This window comes from Notechis scutatus, chromosome 8 (assembly GCF_049901735.1).
Source record: "Notechis scutatus isolate UNSWTSFEM ecotype Mainland chromosome 8, rNotScu1.2, whole genome shotgun sequence".
In the NCBI taxonomy this organism is placed as follows: Eukaryota; Metazoa; Chordata; class Lepidosauria; order Squamata; family Elapidae; genus Notechis; species Notechis scutatus.
In genome coordinates this window covers 14,039,941-14,060,582 of record NC_142016.1, presented here as the reverse complement: position 1 = coordinate 14,060,582, position 20,642 = coordinate 14,039,941, and the positions used below count along the sequence as shown (strand labels likewise).

The 20,642-nt window shown below is 40.4% G+C and overlaps 1 protein-coding gene across 1 annotated transcript; it reads left to right on the top strand.

Moving 5' to 3' along the window:
• Nucleotides 1-1,670: 1,670 nt before the first annotated feature.
• On the top strand, nt 1,671-19,843 carry YTHDF2 (YTH N6-methyladenosine RNA binding protein F2). The gene is made up of 5 exons (XM_026676115.2): nt 1,671-2,197; nt 2,576-2,600; nt 4,569-4,648; nt 8,867-10,453; nt 18,921-19,843. Exons 1-5 carry the CDS (start codon nt 2,171-2,173, stop codon nt 18,942-18,944), a joined length of 1,743 nt encoding a protein of 580 aa, XP_026531900.1. The 5' UTR covers nt 1,671-2,170; the 3' UTR covers nt 18,945-19,843.
• The last annotated feature ends 799 nt before the right edge of the window (nt 19,844-20,642 follow it).

Here is a 20,642-nt window from a genome sequence, read left to right as displayed (position 1 = left end):
GTTGAAATGGCATCTCTTGACAAGAGGATGGTCACTGGTTTGACTACAACAGTGTTTGCTCCTGGCTGGGGAATTCTAGGAGTTGAAGTCCACATGTCTTAAAAGTTCCCAGGTTGAAAAATACTGTTCTACACCATCTATCTTCCCTTTTTTGTGTGAAGTGCATGTGCCCTTTTCGCACATTCACTTTCTAAAGCTGAAGAAAGTGGTACAGCATATTGCAGCTTCAGTCTTCATTATCAAAAGCAGAGAAGAAAAGGATTTAGTGTCTCAAGATCTTTAACCCATTGTGTTGAGGCTAAATTTGATCTCTTTTTGCTTTAGTACAAGGCTTGAACTCTACCAAATGTGGGTTATTTAACAATGCATGATTAAAATATGGTTAAGCAGAGTGTATGGATCTGATCACAGTTCTTGTGCAGATGAAAAATGGCAGAAATTTGCATACCATCCTTGAGAACCAGAACTTTTCACTTGTCCAAAGCTGGTCCATAATTCTTTAGTTATCACAATTAATAAAAGTGTCTGCTCTGGGCTGTAAACTCAGCAGTCTATTTCAGTTCAAAGAAAGGTCACTAAACATTTTTTTTTCTCAACAAAGTTTTGTTTACTAAAAATGATATGTGTAACAACTCAGAAACAATTTAGATGATTTAAGTATAACTTTTCAATACACTGTTCATAGCACAGTACATGTAGTAAACTAACAGGATTTAATAATAAGATGTGTCTACTTGGCTCAATAGGTCCATGTTTTCATATACCAGCTTTATACACTCAGGCACTCAAAAGGATCTCGCACCTAAAGCAAATAACTGCCAGTGTGATTTGTGATGGTGTGTAGGATCAGACCCAGATTCAAGTATGCCATCAGTCACAAGCAACACTGGGTGACTTTGAGGGCACCCACTCTCAACCCAGTTTATCACAAGCATCTTGTGGAGAAAATAAAAGGAAATAACAGAGTTGGAAGGGACCTTGGGAGGCCTTATAGTCCAAACCCCCTGTTCAAGCAAGAGACCATACAAAGCATGTACCAATCCAACAATATTTTACAAATCACAGTGACCCATAACATGACAAAACAAAACAAAACAAAACAAGCCCATCATGGCTCAGCATATTATGCATAAGTAATCATCAGCCAGCTTTGGCAGATCTAGAAAGCTGAACAGGCAAGCCAGTTTCTTCCTGGTTTAATCAGTTTCTTCCTGGTTTATACCTGGATCTGGGGTCACCAGAGAATTCCCAGATTGTAGGCTCGACGCTGAAGTCAGCAAAAGAGGAAGGAGAAAGCTGCAACTTACACTTTGAGCTTAACATAAACGTCAAACTCTACTCCAGGCCAACGTTCCCTTTCCCTGCCTTCCCCACTTCAGGTAGGGATGATTTAGAGACGCTAGTTAGGAATTAAAGGTTCACTGATGCAAGCCCAGCGGAAAGGGACAGTCCTTATCGCCGCGGTCAGTAACTCTCGATTCCTCGTCCACACCAGATTCATACAACTCGTGTAATATATATGTACACGTGGAAAGACCGCTCGCACCGTTCGCCACTTCTTTCTCCAGGGCATTTCCCTGCCTGCCTTTCCAAACTTCCCCAAAGGGGGCGCTGCCGACACCCTTTTTACAAACAAGCGCCATCAGCCATTTTACCCGTCGTGCTTTTCTCCCACCAATGCTGCTCCAGGCTGCCGCCACCGCCTCCTTCTCTTTCCCCCCGCCCCCTTTTTTTCCGCCTGGCTTCGCGCCTGCTCCCTTAAGAGCGCGCGCGCCTCTCCTCTCGCCTTTCGGCCGCGTGACCGTCGCTTGGTGAGGCGAGACGAGCCATCCTGCTTGCCGCGCTCGCCCATTCGCCCCCCACCTCGTCTCCCCCCCCCGCCTTCCGCCTCCGCGGCCGAGCGCGCGCGCGATCGGGCGGGCGAGCACCATAGAGCGCGAGCTGTGGGCAGCCGTCGAGCGGCTAGAGCGCCGACGCAAGAGCGAGGCGGGCGGGCGGAGCCGCGGGCGGGGCGAGCCAGTCAGAGTCCGCCAGGAAGCCGAGAGCGATCCGCGCGGTGTGTCTGCTGCTGCTCCTCCTTCCCCGGACAAAGCCGCCGCCGTTGCCGCCACTCCCGCCCCACACCTCGCCGCGCAGCTCGCCTCGGAACCCCGCCGCTTAACGGAGAGCCATGTCGGCCAGCAGCCTCCTGGAGCAGGTAAGCCGCCTGGCGGTAGGAGAGAGAGAGAGAGAGCGGCGCCCCAAGCGTGAGGGGCGCTACGCTGGGAAAGGCCCCGGCTTCAGGCCTAGCCGGGGGAAGGAAAGGGGGGCGGCCAAACGGACGGAGAAAGGCTCGCGCCTCCACTTACCTCGCGTACCCTCCCTTCGCAAACGAACCCCCGCCGGGCCTGGCCCTCCTCCTCCTCCGTCTCCCGCCGGCAGGTCGGAGCGGCCTAGGTTGGGGCTCGGCTTCTTTCTCCCCTCCCTCCTTTGCCCGGACGGGCCTGTTCTTTGCCGCCGCATGACTTATGGCTTCTCTCCCTCTTCCCCTTCCTGCCTCGCTCTGGCCGCCGCCGCCTCCTCGTGTCCGCTCCAGAGACCGAAGGGACAAGGCACCAAAGGTGAGGAAGCCGCAGTCGCGCTGTGTATGGGGGGGGGCGGTTTTCTGAGGGGGGCTCGGGGGAGGAGGAGGGAGGGAGGGCGACTCCGAGTTCCAGCTTATGACGGTGTCCCTTGTCTCTGCCATGTGTGGGCCCGGGTCCCTCGCTCTCTCTGGGAGGAAGGAAGGAAGGCGGGGCGGGGGCGTTTAACCCTAAAAAGCGAGAAACACCCCCCCACCCCCTGCAAAAGATGTGGGATCGGAGGCTTCCAGTCTCTTGCACTGAACTGCCTGCAGAGGTTGCGACTCTGAAAACGGCCGGCTTGCTTGTCCAGGATAGTTTAATGGTGTCCTTCTCCGTAAAAGGCAAAGCAGCCTATGAATAGGTCCCTTTCTATCGGGCTGGGCAAGGGAGAGGTTTGTCGATTACTGTAGAAAGAAAAAAAGTTGAGTCACAATTAAAAAAAGCCCCGAGTGAAAAAAAAACATTCAAAACGGTTCAGTGGCTGATTCTGGTAGTTGAATTTCTTCCCCTCTCTTTTCCTCTGTATGTTCTCTCCAATTGGGCCACTCACCCACCCACCCATATTGGCAGAAGGGTGATAAGGAATGGTTTGGTGTGAAGAGCCCCACACAAAAAGGGGAGGGCCGCTTCCAGGAAGACATTTAAAAAGCAACAAAAAAAAAAAAAAAAAAAACCCCAAAATGACCCTTTTTAAAAGATTATTCCACCTAGGTAGCTGGATCTGCAGTATTCAAACCAAAGGGGGAAATGAATGGCCTGAATAAATATCAATAGATAACTAATCTTATCTTTCATATTTACTTTTTTAAAAACTTTCCTTGTTTTAATGAGTAGGCATAGCTTTAAATGTAACCTTTGAAGGCTGAAGTGAGAGTAGTGTGCATAGTCAGCTGCCTCAAGGGCCTAATTTATGGCTTCCAGAAGCAAAATTAAAACTCCTTGAAAGCCATGCGGGCTTTCTTTCTCTTTTCTTGAAATGCCTGTGAATGTGATGTAGATTGTCAGAAAAGGAAGTGCTTGTAAGCTCTATTATGAATTCAAAAGTTTAAAATCCAAACAAAGGAAGGGAACTTGGAGGTTATTCAGTCTGACCCTTTGTTTAGTACTACATCTGCAGTAATAATCTTGGGGGGGGGGGGAGTCAGGAATCTGGTAGCACCTTTTTTTTACTAACAAATTTTATTAAAAGACATAACTTGTTTGAGCTGCAGCTTCCTCAGATGCATAGAGATGTCTACAACTTCCTTGAGAGAGATGGTTAGCTTCTGCTTGTAGAGAAAGAAGCAACAAAAATAAGTTCCTCTTAGGAATATTACTCAGTTGTTGAAAAAAAGCAAACCAAACCTCTTGTTCTTAGGAAGCATCTGTGCCATAGATGGAAGAATTTTCAGATTATACTTAACCTATAATGTGGTTTTTGATGGTTTAAGTATGAGCATACATAATATACTATATCTAACGTGAACATTATTGATTTTTCTGTAATTTCCACCTAATTAGTGATAATCCTGCCTCAGTGCAGCAGAGAGGTGTTGACATTGCCTTTTACATGACCGCTGAATGTATATTGGATGATAGGTGCTATTCCCCCCCAACTGCATATGTTAGTCAACTAAAGCTTCCCTTCAAATCTCAAATCCTCATGGAGGCGTAGTCACATTACATGATGGTTTTACTTATTAAATTTGTACCCCACCCAATTTCCAGGTTTACTGTATTTTTTAGTAAAATACATTGGAATTATTTACCAGGACAATATATTTGCAGGACTTAATTTAACCCCACTGCCTACCACTAATCCCCAATGAAACAGATGGATACTATGAGAAGTTAATGTATACTCTTATCCGTGAGCAGTAATAACTAATCTTAAACATGTCCAATTTCTGACAAAGGGTTCTTCATGTATAAATGATTGAACATTAATATCAGAATTGGTAATCTTGTCAAAACATTTGTTTTTAGTGCAAAATGGATCAGTGCATCAGAAAGACAGCTTAAATGATGATGATATCGAACCTTACTTGAGTCCTCAGGCCAGACCGGTGAGTGTTAGAAAATGTACTTATTTGTTTCATGATGCTTTTTGCTTTTATTCAATCCCTTTTTCTCATGCCATCTAGAATTCAGCTTATTTCTCTGCTTTGATAATTTATACTCAGCTCATTCCCTAATTAGCTGTTAATGCTTGCTAGCAGCTTATAGCAATGTCTTACACTTTATAAATCTTGTAAGCCTCTTCAGTGGGACCGAATTTAATACATTAAGGAATAATTTTCTACAGAATTGTCTGAATTTCTGAGTAAGTACATTTAAAATAAGCTGACCAACTCTATTCCATGCATGTTTATTAAGTTTGTATGGTGCCCATCTCTTCTAAAGGCATCTCTAGGTGGTTTATAGTTCACCTTGTAGTGCAATAAACACTGTTAGTTTATAGAAATGAATTGTGGATTATGATTGAAATTAAGTACCTTAATTAGCTTTTGGATCTTAACCCACTTCTATTGAGATCATACATCTAGTAAGGCCTAACATTTCACAGAGGTTGAGAGCTAGTAAACTATATGTACAATATGTTCTCTTACATGGCTGTTCTTGGCTGATTCCCAAAAGCTAAATAGGGATGAGTCTTGTTAGTGTTCGAGTAGAAGAGCTAGGAAATATAACTTGTAAACTAAACTGGGAAGTTGAAAAAATATCCCCCAAAATCATAATGGCATTTTTTCCTGTGTGGCTGCCAAGAATATTTTATGAAAATGTCTTTTAGTCTTCAATAGTCAAGATTTAGTCAAAATAAGTATCCTTTTTATCTACCTATCATTGTTCTAAACAACCTTTTAGCAGTTTTAAGTGTTGAGAAGCATTTCTATGTATAGTTAGATCCAGTCTTCTAATTTGTAAGCTCTGAATTCATTTCCTTTGTTTACTACAAGGAGAACAATGACAGATATTTTCTTATGTGCAAACTTTTGCAGGGATTTGAGGGAGTAAGAATTCCATCATTTGGAAGAGCATCCTAGGACTTTTTGCATGCTGCTGGATTCTAGTGTCCAGTGACATGGTCACATGCTAATATTGCCCAGCAGTCATTGCACAGGGCCAACAATTGGAGAATTGGATTTGTAGTTTGAACATAGCTGGAAGGAATCAGAATGCTTGTTATAAAGTGTTCTTGAGTCTGCAGCTAAGCCTATAGTGTAATATCTTCGTGCAGTTTCTGAAAAGTCTTGAAAGGAAAACTACAAAATTGTAGATGAACTTTGAAGTTATAAAATCATAAAGGATAGGGATCAACTTTAAACTGAAGAAATAGTAGCAATATTTTGATCTGGGAACTTCACAGAAAACAAAGTTCCAGCTTAGGAGAAAACTAGGGCAGGGGCCCCCAACCCCCGATAACGTGGATCGGCACTGATCTGTGGAAAAACCTCTCTCCCAGAACCAGCCCCTGATGCCCAAAAGGTTGGGGGCCGTTGAGCTAGAGCAGTGATGGCTAACCTTTTCATCCTCACGTGCCAAAAGTGTGTGTGTGTGCTTGCACCCATAATGCAATGCGCGCACGACCCCCTTGCCCCTGTGCATGCATGCGCAATACCTGCACATGCATGTGTGTCTCGTGCATGTGCAGCAGATACCCAACAATTTGCTGGCTGGCGGGAGGCGTATGCGCAGTGGACCTAATCTGGGGTGATGGCTCGCGGGCCGGCAGAAATGGCTCTGCATGCCACTTCCGGCACGCGTGCTATAGGTTCGCCATCATGGAGCTAGGGTGAACTTTCAGCTGACTACCTAGTTTCTGTCCACTGCTGATTATTTCTATTCCAGTTACTGCAAGTATCAGCTAAGTTGACAACAGGATCTACACTGTGAAAAATATATAGTATTGTGAACATACTTAAGGCATCTAATGTGGTTTTCACATAATCTTCAATGAACAGGCCTTTTGTATGAGAGGAATGGATCCATAAACATGATATGGAAAGTTACCAAGAAGTGTCAGGGTAGGGAACTAATTGACTTTTTTTTCAGAAATTCCCACACAGTGGATTGCTGTGTAACTTATTAATTCTGGAAGCTGGATAATGTATGATTGGTTACTTCTGAACTCTTCCGAGACTCTTCCAAATAATTGTTCAAAGCCATACAGTTTTTGTGCTGTAAAATGAGCATTTTATTGCCCAGTTTCTTGGCTATTTGTCAATTATAAATGTGCACATGTTGAACTTGCAATTGTGCTCTTGTAATTATATCCTTGCTGTTGATGGGAATGGCTTCCCTCCTTCCAAATATCTAAAAAAACAAGAACAGACCTGTATATGCAAACCTGCCCAAGTTTAAGTCTATATAGAGTAAGCTCTATTTAAAAGATAGGCCCTAAGGTAGCTTGACTTAGTCATTGTATGTACACACACACACACACACACACACACAGAGAGAGAGAGAGAGAGAGAGAGAGATCTAGACATGTACATGTTGACTAACCATTAATTTGTAGTTTTTGTAATTTGTTGTTGTTTCATCATAGTTTGTTCCTAGCAGTGACAGCAGAGCACTATCTCTGCAAGTTGTTGTTACTAGGAAAGGATGCAGCCTTATTAACCTTTTAATTTCCTGTTGTAAATTGGAATATCACCGGTTAAATAGGCAAGAATAGCCTGCAATGCTAATCCAATTTTGATAAAATGCTCATGCATTTGAGCTTTGTCATTACTTCAGTCATCAGGAAGTTTAATGAGACTGAGTCATTCTAGGAAGTCCTTTAAATGGTGAGCAGGGGGGTGTTGTAGATACATAGTTTATCATGTATTTGCTGCAACAGGATATATCCTTAACCTGTGCAGTTAATGGCAAAATCTATTTTCAGGTACTTTCAATAACATTTTAGAACATTTTTTGTGTGAGTACAGCACCATACTCAGTCTTACCCCTCTGTTTAATCATTCCTTTAAAAATCTGATAGGCTTGTTTAATCTCTATGTTATTAAAGCAATTGGACCTTTAGGAAATTATTTTGTTTTTAAAGTGCATTTCAGAAGCATAGTTATTTGTAAATGTTAATAAAACCTTGGTCTAACATTAAACATGAGTTACATTCAGCCATCTGATGTTTGGGGTTCAATTAGCAAATTATGGAATTATATTTCTCTGTTATCATTCTTAAATATTTGATTGAATGAAACTGGGACAAATCTCAGTGTTGTCACTCCTAAGCATCATTTTAGAGCAATTGTTAGACAGTTGCTGATCAGCATAGATGTCTTTAAATCAGACCTAAATGATCCCTTAAAGGATAGTATAATTTCTTTCAGCATTTCAAGATCAAGAAATCATTATGACTAACTCTTCATTCAGTTGTTTGGTTTGTTTCTAGTACTTAAGTCTTATATTTATTTATAATGTAATGCTATTTATATCTACACTTGAATACTGTAAATAGAAGATTGCCTTATACTGTTATCTGAAGCTGTTCATAGTGAAGAGTTGCCACTGATTTTTTATATATTTTTAATTGAGCTAACATAAATGAGAAATTTAAAGGTTTTAGTGATGGAATTGCAGAATGAAATGATAGCTTCCTGTAGTCAGTGATCTGGTGACAATTCCATTCAAAACATACATGAGATATTTCCAGTGTTTTGGTTGGGAAGATACAATATTCTATTGCTAAGAAATTTGGTATTGAAATATGATTGGTGAACCATTCTTTCTATATCTTTTTTGGTGTGTTCATTGGCTTGTAAAGGCATAGCCCAAGATTTCACTTAGGTGATGTTTTAACTTGCATCACTATTGTTACTTTAAGGAGATGGGTGGAATTCTTTTATTCTTAAAACCATTTAAATAAACAATATTTAAATTATTTGGTCCATTTACAAATAATTTAAATTTCAGTAGCTGTTTTTTTTAAAGGAAGCAAGCTAGAATTACTTGTAATTGATCTTCCTATGTGTTTTGTCTTCCACCTATACCTCAGTAAAGTACTACATAGATTAAAAGATATACCCCCCTCCAAATTAAATGGCGTTTTGTAGCAAGAGTGAATTTCTTTTTGAGGTTTGGATAAGACGTAGGATGGCTTCATTTTCTCTGATGCTCTGAAATCAGTAGCTCGCTTTTTTGTGTAGCCCTGTATTATAAAGAAAAATTTGGCCTTGAAAAGATAACAAGGAAGAATAATCTACACGTGGGTTTCATCTAGTTTTCATGCTATAGCACATATTGTTCAGTCTAACTCTTTAGTTCTTGTTTTTTTCTTCCAGAACAACGCATATACTGCAATGTCAGATTCCTACATGCCGAATTACTACAGCCCATCCATTGGATTTTCCTACTCCTTGGGTGAAGCTGCTTGGTCTACTGGGGGGGATCCACCTATGCCCTATTTGACTTCTTATGGGCAGCTAAGCAATGGAGAGCCTCATTTTCTCCCCGATGCCATGTTTGGACAGCCAGGGGCCCTTGGCAGCACACCCTTTCTGGGACAGCATGGCTTTAACTTTTTTCCAAGTGGGATTGACTTCTCTGCTTGGGGTAATAACAGTTCTCAGGGGCAATCAACTCAAAGTTCAGGATACAGTAGCAACTATGCTTACGCACCAAGTTCGCTGGGTGGAGCTATGATTGATGGACAGTCAGCGTTTGCTAATGACACCTTGAATAAGGCACCTGGCATGAACACCATAGACCAAGGAATGGCCGCCTTGAAACTAGGCAGCACTGATGTAGCAAGCAATGTCCCAAAAGTTGTTGGCTCTGCCGTTGGCAGTGGGTCTATCGCCAGTAATATTGGAACTTCTAATAGCTTGCCCCCAGCTACTATTGCTCCTCCCAAACCAACATCCTGGGCTGATATTGCAAGCAAACCTGCAAAACAGCAGCCCAAGCTGAAGACCAAGAATGGGATTGCAGGCTCAAGTCTTCCACCGCCCCCCATTAAACACAATATGGACATTGGAACTTGGGATAATAAAGGACCAGTGGCAAAAAACCCTTCCCAGGCTTTAGTTCAGAATATTGGTCAGCCACCAACCCAAATATCTCCCCAGCCAATGGGTCAACAGATGAATAATAGCCCACCAGCAATGCAGCCTTCAGCAGGACAACAGCCACAACCTCTGCCACCTGCACCACCTCAACCAACTCAGTTGCCAGTTCAGCAGCAGGCAGCTCAGCCTGCCCGTTGGGTCGCGCCTCGTAACCGTGGAAATGGATTTGGCCAAAATGGAGTTGATGGCAATGCAGTAGGACAGTCTCAAGCCACCTCTGGGTCTGCGCCTTTGGAGCCCCACCCTGTCTTGGAGAAGTTGAGATCTATCAACAACTACAACCCAAAGGATTTTGACTGGAACCCAAAACATGGGAGGGTCTTCATTATCAAGAGTTACTCTGAAGACGACATCCACCGTTCCATTAAATATAACATCTGGTGCAGTACAGAGCATGGTAATAAGAGACTGGATGCTGCTTATCGGTCCATGAATGGAAAAGGTCCTGTTTACTTACTGTTCAGTGTCAACGGCAGCGGTCATTTCTGTGGAGTGGCAGAAATGAAATCTGCCGTGGACTACAATACGTGTGCTGGTGTGTGGTCCCAGGACAAATGGAAGGGGCGATTTGATGTCAGGTGGATTTTTGTGAAGGACGTTCCCAACAGCCAACTGCGGCACATTCGCCTAGAGAACAATGAGAATAAACCAGTGACCAACTCCAGGGACACTCAGGAGGTGCCTCTGGAAAAGGCCAAACAGGTGCTGAAAATCATTGCTACCTACAAGCACACCACTTCCATCTTTGATGACTTCTCACACTATGAGAAACGCCAGGAAGAGGAGGAAAATGTGAAAAAGGTAACTTGTTGAACAGCCAGGGAAGAGAAATAAAGGGGAGGCTGGATGTTATAAGATCGAGTAAGTTGTGAACCTCAATACACAAGTAGATTTGCAGAGGTTATCATTAAGTGTATGTATAACTTTTGGCACTGATATTTAAACCGGAATCTGCTCTAGCCAAATTGTAAGTTTGTGTAGTATAGAAGAACATGACATTTAAGCATGTAGGGACAGCAAGACTCCCCATGAGATGCTCTGGATAATAGTGCTTATAGTTTTCTTCGTGAACCGAATTAAGTAAACTGAATTATGGGTGGAAATCCTTTTCAATCAATATCCTTGGTATGATATGTCTTGTTTATGGTGTCACAATTTTTTAACTCCAGGAATAAGATCAGCTTTGCCTTCTGCAGCTATTTCTTTTTCTTTTTTTCTTGAGGCACCAACTGATGAATTGGTAATCAGTATAGCACCGAAGTACCCTCAAAGCTGCTAAAGGTGTATTCTAGTTCAGTGTTCTCATCCCTGGGGGCCCGCAGTATTGTCACAGGGCCCCCACAAAGGCTTGAAGAAATGTTATGATTTAAATTTTGAGTTAAGTCTTGGCCACAAAAAGTATTTAAAGGGGGTCCATGGTGAAGAAAAGGCTGAGAACCACTGCTCTAGTTATTAGTGACCCTCCCAACTTGCCTAAAAAGGGTGTTTTTTTTAAAAAAAGTATGTCCTTTAAAACGAGACTGTTGTGCAAGAAAACCTTGTATCTTGAGCAGTTGGAATGAGCTATATAATTCTTGGTATCTAAGCCATTGACTTAGATGCTGATTTATCTAGTATAACTATGTTTTGAAAAATCATAGATATGCTCTTTTTTTTTTTCTCCTCTTGATTTTTATACTGAAATGTGTGTTTTCTTAAGTGGGTAGGATTTATGCTGTCACATCGTGGTTATGGTATGGCAGTATCATGGAAAGACTAATGTAGATAATCATAGCCTCTAAATGAAAAATTACGATCATTTGTAGGAGAAATGTGAAAACTTACAGGCATAATATTTTTAAGGTAATCATGTCAACAAAGCATCTGGATAAAGCAGAAATAATGTTAAAATTCATCATGGAGATTAAAAGCAGTAAAGAAAATACAGGTGTGAAAAATAGCAGGGCAGCAGAAATATATTACTTGGATGTGCTTGATTACTTTATTTTTTGAATAGGCAGCAAATTTGGTGTAGTAGTGAAGGCACCAGGTGAGAAAGCAGGAGACACTGAATTCTAGTCCTACCTTAGGCACAAAGCCAGACAGGTGATCTTGTTGAGCCAGTCTCACACTCTTAGCCCTAAGAAGGAGACATTGGCAAACCACTTCCAAAATCTTGCCAAGAGATTGCAGGGACCCTGTCTGGGAGTCAGCACTAACATGGAGGCACTCCCCCCCACAAGTATTTGTTTTTAATCTTAACAGTATTTGATACTTAAAGATTAAAATTGAAAAAGTCCTGAAGCTGCTTTTTCTAATTGGAATTCAGAATCCTCAAAAACAAAATATTTGTATCCTGTGGCCTTTTCCAAACAACATGACTAAGCCAACATAGCTGTTTCAGTACTCCCTGTAAAATGAATTGTTTCTCACAATTATATCTTAAAATGACAGGATTTGTATTCGATCTTCAGCATGCCAGTTTGGGATGACACATACCTATCAGAATCCAAGCCTAGCAGGGTTTGGCTTTCAAGTTTGCTGGACAGAAGCATTTATTACTGTCTCTATCCTGTAGCAGTGTTTATCGAGAATCAGGTTCTGCATCATATAATTCTCTTCTCTCTTCATGCTCTTTCTCTATTCATGCTATAAAATGCTATTTCTAAGACTGGCTGTTCTCTCTGTTGCAGAGATTATGTTAAGAGATTATGTATTTGAAGCTTCAGTTTTTCAATTTGACTACTAGTACATCTTTTTTTTTAAGGCGGGTTACACTCTTTCATTGATTTGATAATTACTTGTTACTGTGTAACTCTTCCTATGTAAATTATAACACCAATACTGCAGAAACATGGTATGTCCAAGTCTCTTTGGGTGCATAACAATATCCTGAAACTGTAACACCTTATAAGAACCCAAAACTGCAGCCCTAAAATGAAAACACCGATTGAATAATTTTATTCCAGTGTATGCTGCAAATTGTCCAATCTTTAAATAAAGTAATTTTTCTATTTGCATTACAGTATTATAAATGTTTCTATATAAAATATTTTATGCTGCTTAATGGCAAAAATAAATTGTCTAATCTAGTGTATACCGGCACTTCTGCTGGTGTTAGGATGGCTACTGATAATTTATTCCCAACTCATCAATTATAGATGTAAAATGTTATGTAGGGCTGTAATGCATATATTTTCCTAATATTCAGAACTGCATCAACAAAGCACATATGTGAGCTTTAAGAATTTGCCTGATGATTGCAGTCTGCTTTTCATTTGCCTTTCTGGACAAAACACACTTAGGTGATGTAAATCAGATTAACTGAAGTCAACAATAATTACCAGGCTAAGTATGAAGAACAGGAAATCTTTATCCTTTCCTTTTGGAGTAGTTTAATATGGTTGACATAAAAAAGTGTTATTGGCTTTTTCATGATATTTTAATTTCATTTTTTAATAGAAACTTGTACTTATTCCCCAGGGCAAAGATTTTTAACAGCCGATATAGTAACAGCTTTTGCTATATAAATTGAAGTAATCAGATACAACTAATCCTGACTTACAATCACAATTGAGTTCAAAATTCTGTTGCTAAGTGAGATAGCATGGTTGTTAAATGAATCAGGCTTCCCCATTTACTTTGCTTGCCAGAAGTTAGCAAAAGATGATTATATGACCCTGTCACACTGCAGCCATCATAAATATGAATTAGCAATAGCACTGAAGACTTATATATTGCTTCACAGTGTTTTACACCCCTCTAAGCAGTTTACAGAGTCAGCCTATTGCCCCCCCAGCAATTTGGGTCCTCATTTTACCCACCTCAGAAGGATGGAAGGCCGAGTCAACCTTGAGCCTGGCGAGATTTGAACTGCCAAATTCAGACATGATATTCTTCCGATTAAAATCGTAATTCCGATTTTTTTGGAAATCGCCCCCCCCTTTCCCCCCTTCTTCTCCCCCTTCCCCTCCCCTCGGAGGCCCCGAGTCAGGAGTTGCTACCGCCGGCGCGGCTCTGCGTGGCTCCAGTCCCGCGTTGCCTCAGGAAAGGAAAAGCAAAAAGGAAGAGCCGCGGCGGCGCTTTGCAATGGCAGCAGCGGCTCCTGGTTTTGCCTTCCCCTTCCCGAGGCAACGCGGTGCGAGCGGAGGCCGGGCGGGCGTTGCGAGCGGCGGGCGGTGCGAAAGGGAGCTGGGCAGCGATTTCTTGGCGCGCGGTGGGGGGGGTCTCTTTTGGCCGGCCCCGATTTTTTTTTCAGAGGGGAATATCATGCCTGAAAATTGCAGGCAGCCAGCAGTCAGGAGAAGGAGCCTGCAGTCCTGCACTGTAACCACTGCGCCACTGAATCAGTTACCAAGCATCTGAATTTGATCATGTGACTGGGGATGCTGCAATGATCCTAAATGTGGAAAACAGTCCTAAGTCTCTTTTTTAGTGCTGTGTAACTTTGAACAGTCACTAAACAAACTGTTGTAAGTAAGGAGTACCAGTAATAAGGAGAGCCTTGAGGCAAAAGGCCTTTAAGCTTTCAACTTGTAGCTGTTCTTTGACTGAAATAAGCTTGTTTGTTTTGGGATGTCCTTGTATGCATCTAGAGTGCTGCTAAGGGTACGCAGAAAAATCATGTGATTGGGACAATATATAAAGGCTCTTAATAAGAAAAAAATACTGCTCTGTGCTCACCTGCAAGGCTCTGTGTGTTTCTAGATTTTAGGATAGCTCTCAAGGGACAGTTCAAACATCTGCCTAGAATGTCTAATGGGCCAAAAAACTAGGACATAGAATAGAAACAAATAAGATAAATAGCTAGATATGGTGCATAAAACTCTTAAATTCAAGTTGTATGGCACCTGACTCAATGATGGGTGGGAGCGAGGCTCACAACAGTCAAATTTCAGTACAATCAATAAAACATAAAAAATAATACTAAAAGATGGCAAGTGTAACAGATCAGATACAATAAAATGAAAGATTTAATTCGTTCACAAAGGCGTGGGTAAAGATTTAAATTTATCTTTGAATTGTATTCATATAGACATTGGAAAAGGGAAAAGCACTTTTCTTTGGTACAGGACAGCATGGTGGATATTCCCTTATTTTCCACAGACACGTTACCTACCTTAGATTGGTTATTGCACCCATCTGAAATTGGGTGTTTTGGAGAAAACATGAAGGCCTTTCTTGTGGAAAGTGAAGCAGTTTCATCAGATAATTTACAGTCAGTCGGTTTACAGTACTTCCTTGCTTAGCTATAGTTTGTTCCATTCTGGGATTTATGACAAAGTGAGTGCTTAAATCAGAAGTGGAGAGTCAGAACGTAGATATAAGTCTGTAAACTTAAAAAGTTTTTCATGCCCCAGTCTTAGCTGTACTTTATATATAAAGATTTTGCAAATAACAGAACAATGCTATACTGCAGGGATCCCTAACCCCGGGGCCACGGATTGGTACTGGCCAGTGGCCTATTAGGAACTGGGCTGCACAGGCAGCAGACAAGTGAGCAAGCAGCGTTTCATCTGCGCATGCACAGGATCTAGATGGCACGCGAAACCATCCCTCCCCCTGGGAAGACAGTTTTTCTTCCAAAACAGATCCATGATGCCAGAAAGGTTGGGGGGGGGGCACTGCTGTATTGTGCTGTGACTTGCAAACGCATTTAAATTATATAATTGAATTTGTACAATAGTTAACAGGAACAGGCCTGGTAACGTAATACTTCATCAAGTTATTGCATTTACAATGTTGTATTTAAAACAAGATTGAATAAAATGAGGAGGGACATTTTGTAGTAACTACGAGGCTGCCTCTCAAATTTCACGTTTGTGTATAAAAATCAATGGTTGGGGAAAGTGTCTCATCTGATTATTGAACTTTCTTGCCATCAGCTGCATGCTGACTCATCTCATATAAAAGTCAAAATTCTGGTTATTAGAAAAGTCTGAAAGCTGTGTGCTTTCTTTCACAGAATGCTACATAAAGTTATGTCACTAGCACTGTATTTTATGGCATTTACTTTTCCTCTGTGTGTTTTCCAGTAATCTTGCATTAAGTGGTGACTGGTAAATATTTCTCAGAAGCAGGCGCTTATCCCCAGGTGACCAGAACTGCAATACATGAACTAGGAGTGTTGTTGAACTCTTTTCAGAATGCAAAAACTTAAAAATTGGAATAAAGCATTGTAATATACATAGATTATGTTTAAAAAAAATGTGGCCATCACCCTCTCTACTAGTCAGACAAAAGCATGGAATAAGATTAAATCCTATTTTGCGCTGGGCGAATTGCCCACTTTCATTGATCCTAAAGCAACAGTCACCTACTAGTGGTCCATAGACCACTGGTGGTCCGCGAGAAAATGTTGGTGGTCCACAGAAAAATTACTTGCATTTTTTACATTGCACTAAATCAGGGGTCCTCAAACTACGGCCCCTGGGCTGGATACATACAATGAACGTTTGTGTTGTTGAAGACAGTCTCCCCCTTTGGGGTCTTTTTGTGTGGGTCGGAGGGGGGCAGAAATTCCAAATTGGGGTCTGCTTCAGACTCCTGGTTATGGGGCTTTGAGCGAAGGCTGGAGGGAAGTGCAGCTGGTGGCACTTTTTTTACCCTGAAGGAATCTTGAAATAATGTTCAAGTCTCGGGGAATCCCTATATAAAAATTGAAAAAAAATAGTATGAAAAATTTATAATACAATTCATGTCTAATCTTTACAATCTATGCACCATGGCAGGCAGGCAGTTGTATCACGGTTTATAGTATTGTGCAGTGCACAAAATTTAGAATACAGTGGTTTGGTTTGGTTTGAATCACAATCTCACAAAATTCCAGTTGAGAAAGGCTAGATTAGAACAAGGAAGCATTGCAAGCATTACTCCAAGTTGTCTTTTTTTTTTTTTAATAAAAAAGAAAAACAGAAAATAGTATTTTACTGTAGGGATTAATTTTATTTGTGTGGCTTTTCCTTCACACTTTTCAGTACAGTATGTCTTACCTGGAATAAATTGATGTTTAAAACTGTAATACATAAAAACACCAAACAATATTAATAAAACATGGAAAAGCAGAGAATGACTTGTGAAATAAATGCTTTATCACATAATAAGAAAGAAGATATAGTTAGAGCATTGATAGCAATTTATTTAACTGCATTCAAAGAATTCTACTTCTACAAGTAAAGTGCTTATCTATTTTTGTAAATTGGGTTTTATTTCCTTATAGCCATTCCTATGAACTCTGGCAGACTAAGATCCTTGTACTAAGAAATGTCATTTTAGTATTCATTAATTTCTCTGTTGTGTCATTTCAGACTTTAAACTTGCTGGTTGGAATTTTTAGTTTTATTGGTTTATAAGCTGTTTGGAATCTTTCTGATTGAAGTACAGGACATAAATATTCTAAATAAATTTATCCATAAATTTAAAAGTTACCTAGTGTAATTTATCTAATAAAAGGCAATCCCTAACTGTAGGTTTTTAGTCAAAAAGGATGTACAGTACCAAAGAAGGAGAATGAGGATGGAAAAGGGAAAAACATCTAGGAGAGAGTTGACTTGGCTCTAAGAAAAGTAGATCAGGATCAAAACCAGATCTAGCCTTGGCAACTTTAAGATCTGTAGATGTCAACTCCCAGAATTCCCCATGCTAGCTGAGCAGTTCTGGGAGTTGAAGTCTACAGATCTTAAAGTTGCCAAGGTTGGACATCCCTAGTCTAAACAGATCTTAAGATCCTATTTTGAGAAAGGAGGGGCAAGAAGATGGTTTCAAAACAGGTACAACCACCTGTTACCAGCTCAAGGTAAAGGAAATATGGATTGTTGGGTGGTTCTTAGATATGTTTTTATGTGTGGTTTAACTCTTTAGGCCAGGGGTAAGCAATCAGATGTCCTCCATATAGTTTATACTATCATTCCCATAGATTTCAGCCATCATGGCTAGCGGTCATTGATAACATTATAGTCCAAAGCTTGGGGGTGGATAGCAGGTGGATAGCACTGTTGCTGTAGCATTTGCAGTTTATCTATCTCCAGAATTTTATGCTAAAATATTTTCTATGAAAGCATTGACCAAACAGATAAGTAGATAGCTTTGCCAACAGGTGATACTATATTCAATGAAACTTCTATACACTGGATATTATCTTTGTTCTTTCAGCTGTATGTGAGAACAGTATTTGCATTGCTTTCATCCCTGTCTTGATACCAGTGTGTGATAACCAACTGACATGGTGTTCTGAATAACTTAGAAGGGATTGGTCATGATTGAATAGCTACTAGATTTGCTTGAACTTGTTAGCAAGTGTCACTAGCCTTGATCTTTTAGATTGCATGAATATGGCTTCCTCTCTCAGACATGTCAACAGAAGCTGATCTTGCTGCCTTCTGTTATTTGCCACAGAATAAGCAAGAATGGAGCAGAAGTGTATCTCTGATGAGCAGAGGCAGTAGATAGTATAGATCAAGCCCTCTTTCAGAGTTAACATTGCCAAATGATATGATTGTAGTTGCTGCCTTTTGACTGTACTAGAAAGTTTTCTGTTCCATCACTTCTCAAACAAATTATTCTTCCCCGTACTGTTCTGTGGCAGATGCTAACATTTACTTTGTCCAAGGCTGGCTACAGAATCTTAAAAGCTATGAAGTTAAAATTTCTAGAGAGAAACCCTACCTTGCATAATATGCCAATATAATTTGGTAAGAAAAAGAAATTTCAGAGGAACCAGACAGATTCACAGGCTGCTTTTAGAGCGGCAGTTTCTTCTCCTGAAATAGCTTCTTTTAGAGGGGGAATCTTACCAGTGTATTGATTTGAACAAACATATCTTCCCCGAAAATGAAAAAGTGATCACTTGCCTAAATATTACGACTTGGAATGTAGATAGCAAGTAACATAATAGGCATTTATTTATCTTTTCCAAATTATAAGGTGGCATTTGTCATTGTGAGCAAAATCATGGGGCAGTAGGCTAGTTTATACGGCAGTTTTTACTCTTATGACTGTAAAGATTAAGTTTAGTTAAATGTATGCATAACATTTATTTGCATGAGATGTCAAAGAATTTGAATATGTTGAGAGAAGGCATAAATGAAAAGCTTTTTTAGTGATACACTTTGTTTCAGAAGCTATGTGTTTTAAGTATGAAAATTGGCAAATAGCAGGTATTTTACTAGCATGGTAGATTAAGAATATGGAAAGCCGTCTCAATGTTATCTTAAATCTTCTGGCATTGTAATCCATTTCAGTACTGCTATCCGCTAACAATCTCTGTTTTCTTCTGTTCTCTTTCCTATAGGAACGTCAAGGCCGTGTCAAATAAACCGTTGGGCCCTTTCACAGAGACTGCAACACAGATGGTGCATCTCGGATATCTTTCAAAAGGAAGAAAGACTACACCAGAAGGAATTAGGACTTATTTCATTGACTCCATACAAACTCTTATAAACGTACAGTTTGAAAAAAAAAAATACTGAAATTTCACAAGAGACATAGGACTTAAAAAAACAAAAAAACCCTTCTAGGTAGAGTAGAAGTGAAAACTGTCCCCCTTTCTTTTGGCTTTGGTTGTAATTTCAGACCATATACTTTGGGGTTTTTGTTTCTTTTTTGTTTGTCTTTTTACTATGTTATCGGATTTTAAAATCCGCAAGTGGCATATGCCCTATTTTTTCCTCTAATTTTTAAATCTGCAGCTTACCTGGTTTCCTGGCCTCCTGAACCCCTCTTCCTCCTGATTTTTTTGATATTTGCACTTGGAACACCGAGTTGTGACTTTCTTTTGGACATCCACCATGGAAAGTGGAATGAGTAACTTTTTTTTCCCCATGGACTGGAACAGGAATTTTATGAAGAATTCTTGAGGGGTTTTTTTATGCCTAGAAGATTTGAATGGGATTTGTCTACGAGGTCATGTCTGAGGGGGTGGTTCATTTTTTCTCTCTCTCAAAAGTGAAATACGAAGAGTCCTAAGAAATGTTCTGTTCTTGTGCATTATATGGATTACAGATTAAGTCTGGCTTGATTTGATTTGAAGGCTGAGAACAGTGGTAAAAGCTTGTTTGTTTACAGGAAAATTAATTTTGGAAGAAAAAAAAATATTGTAAACTGTGTAGTGAATGTTTCTTCAGTTTTCTTGTTAAGCCAATGAGGAATGGGTGATGCCTTTCTTTCACCATTAATCACTTCTCAATAATAAACGTGAGATCCTGTTGAGCATCAGTTCTTGGCCTTAATATTTAGTGAGTAGGTGAGTGTTTTAGTGCTCCTGCATTGCATGGTGAAGGAAAAGGTGCAGCCATAATCGGCCTGAGTAGTAGCATTTTTTCAATCTGCTGACAGCTCTGGAAGTTGCTGCTCTACTATTGTCTTAACAGCAAATCTTCTACTTGATGTTAACAAGTGACATGTGTGAGCTATTTCTATATTGACAGGCCAGTATTTTTAACTCTTGGCCTCCTTTATACTATGATAAAGGTCTTTTGTTGATGCTGCAGCAAGGGCCCACTTACATGACTAACTGGTTAAATACATGCTTGGAAAAAACTAGCAGAGCATGACTGATGTTGACTTGACACCCTCCTCTCCCCAGATTTCATATAAAAACACACAATATGGGGAAGGGAAGAGAGAAGGTGTCTGTAGTCAAATCAAACCTGCCAAATAACAAATGATGTGTTCTTAAAAGGTACACTTTTCTTTGATCCTGAGTATTTCTTCATTAGAATTTCACAGAGAAGATTTGTAGGATAATCAGGTAAAAATATCTGTCTTGTCAAATTCATATTTAATACCTTTACCCATTTCTTTCTTCCTTTTTCATTTTTCTTTTGGCCTTATCCATAGTTGTCACTCTAAATATGGTTGCCAATTATTTTTTATTTTTTTAATCTAAATCCACTATTTTGCATCTCATGCAAATTGTAAAAGGTAGCCTGGGTAAGATACACTACTGCTGCTACTATTGTTCCGGTTTTTAATGTCTCTGGTTCTTTTGGTGACAGATCATTTGCAAAACAAT

Bases quoted from the DNA above. Each gene is read 5' to 3' on its own strand.
- YTHDF2 (XM_026676115.2), top strand. From the start codon at position 2,171: ATGTCGGCCAGCAGCCTCCTGGAGCAG. The intron at 2,198-2,575 runs GTAAGCCGCCTG...TGTCCGCTCCAG, and splicing joins CCAGCAGCCTCCTGGAGCAG to AGACCGAAGGGACAAGGCAC. The intron at 10,454-18,920 runs GTAACTTGTTGA...TCTTTCCTATAG, and splicing joins AGGAGGAAAATGTGAAAAAG to GAACGTCAAGGCCGTGTCAA.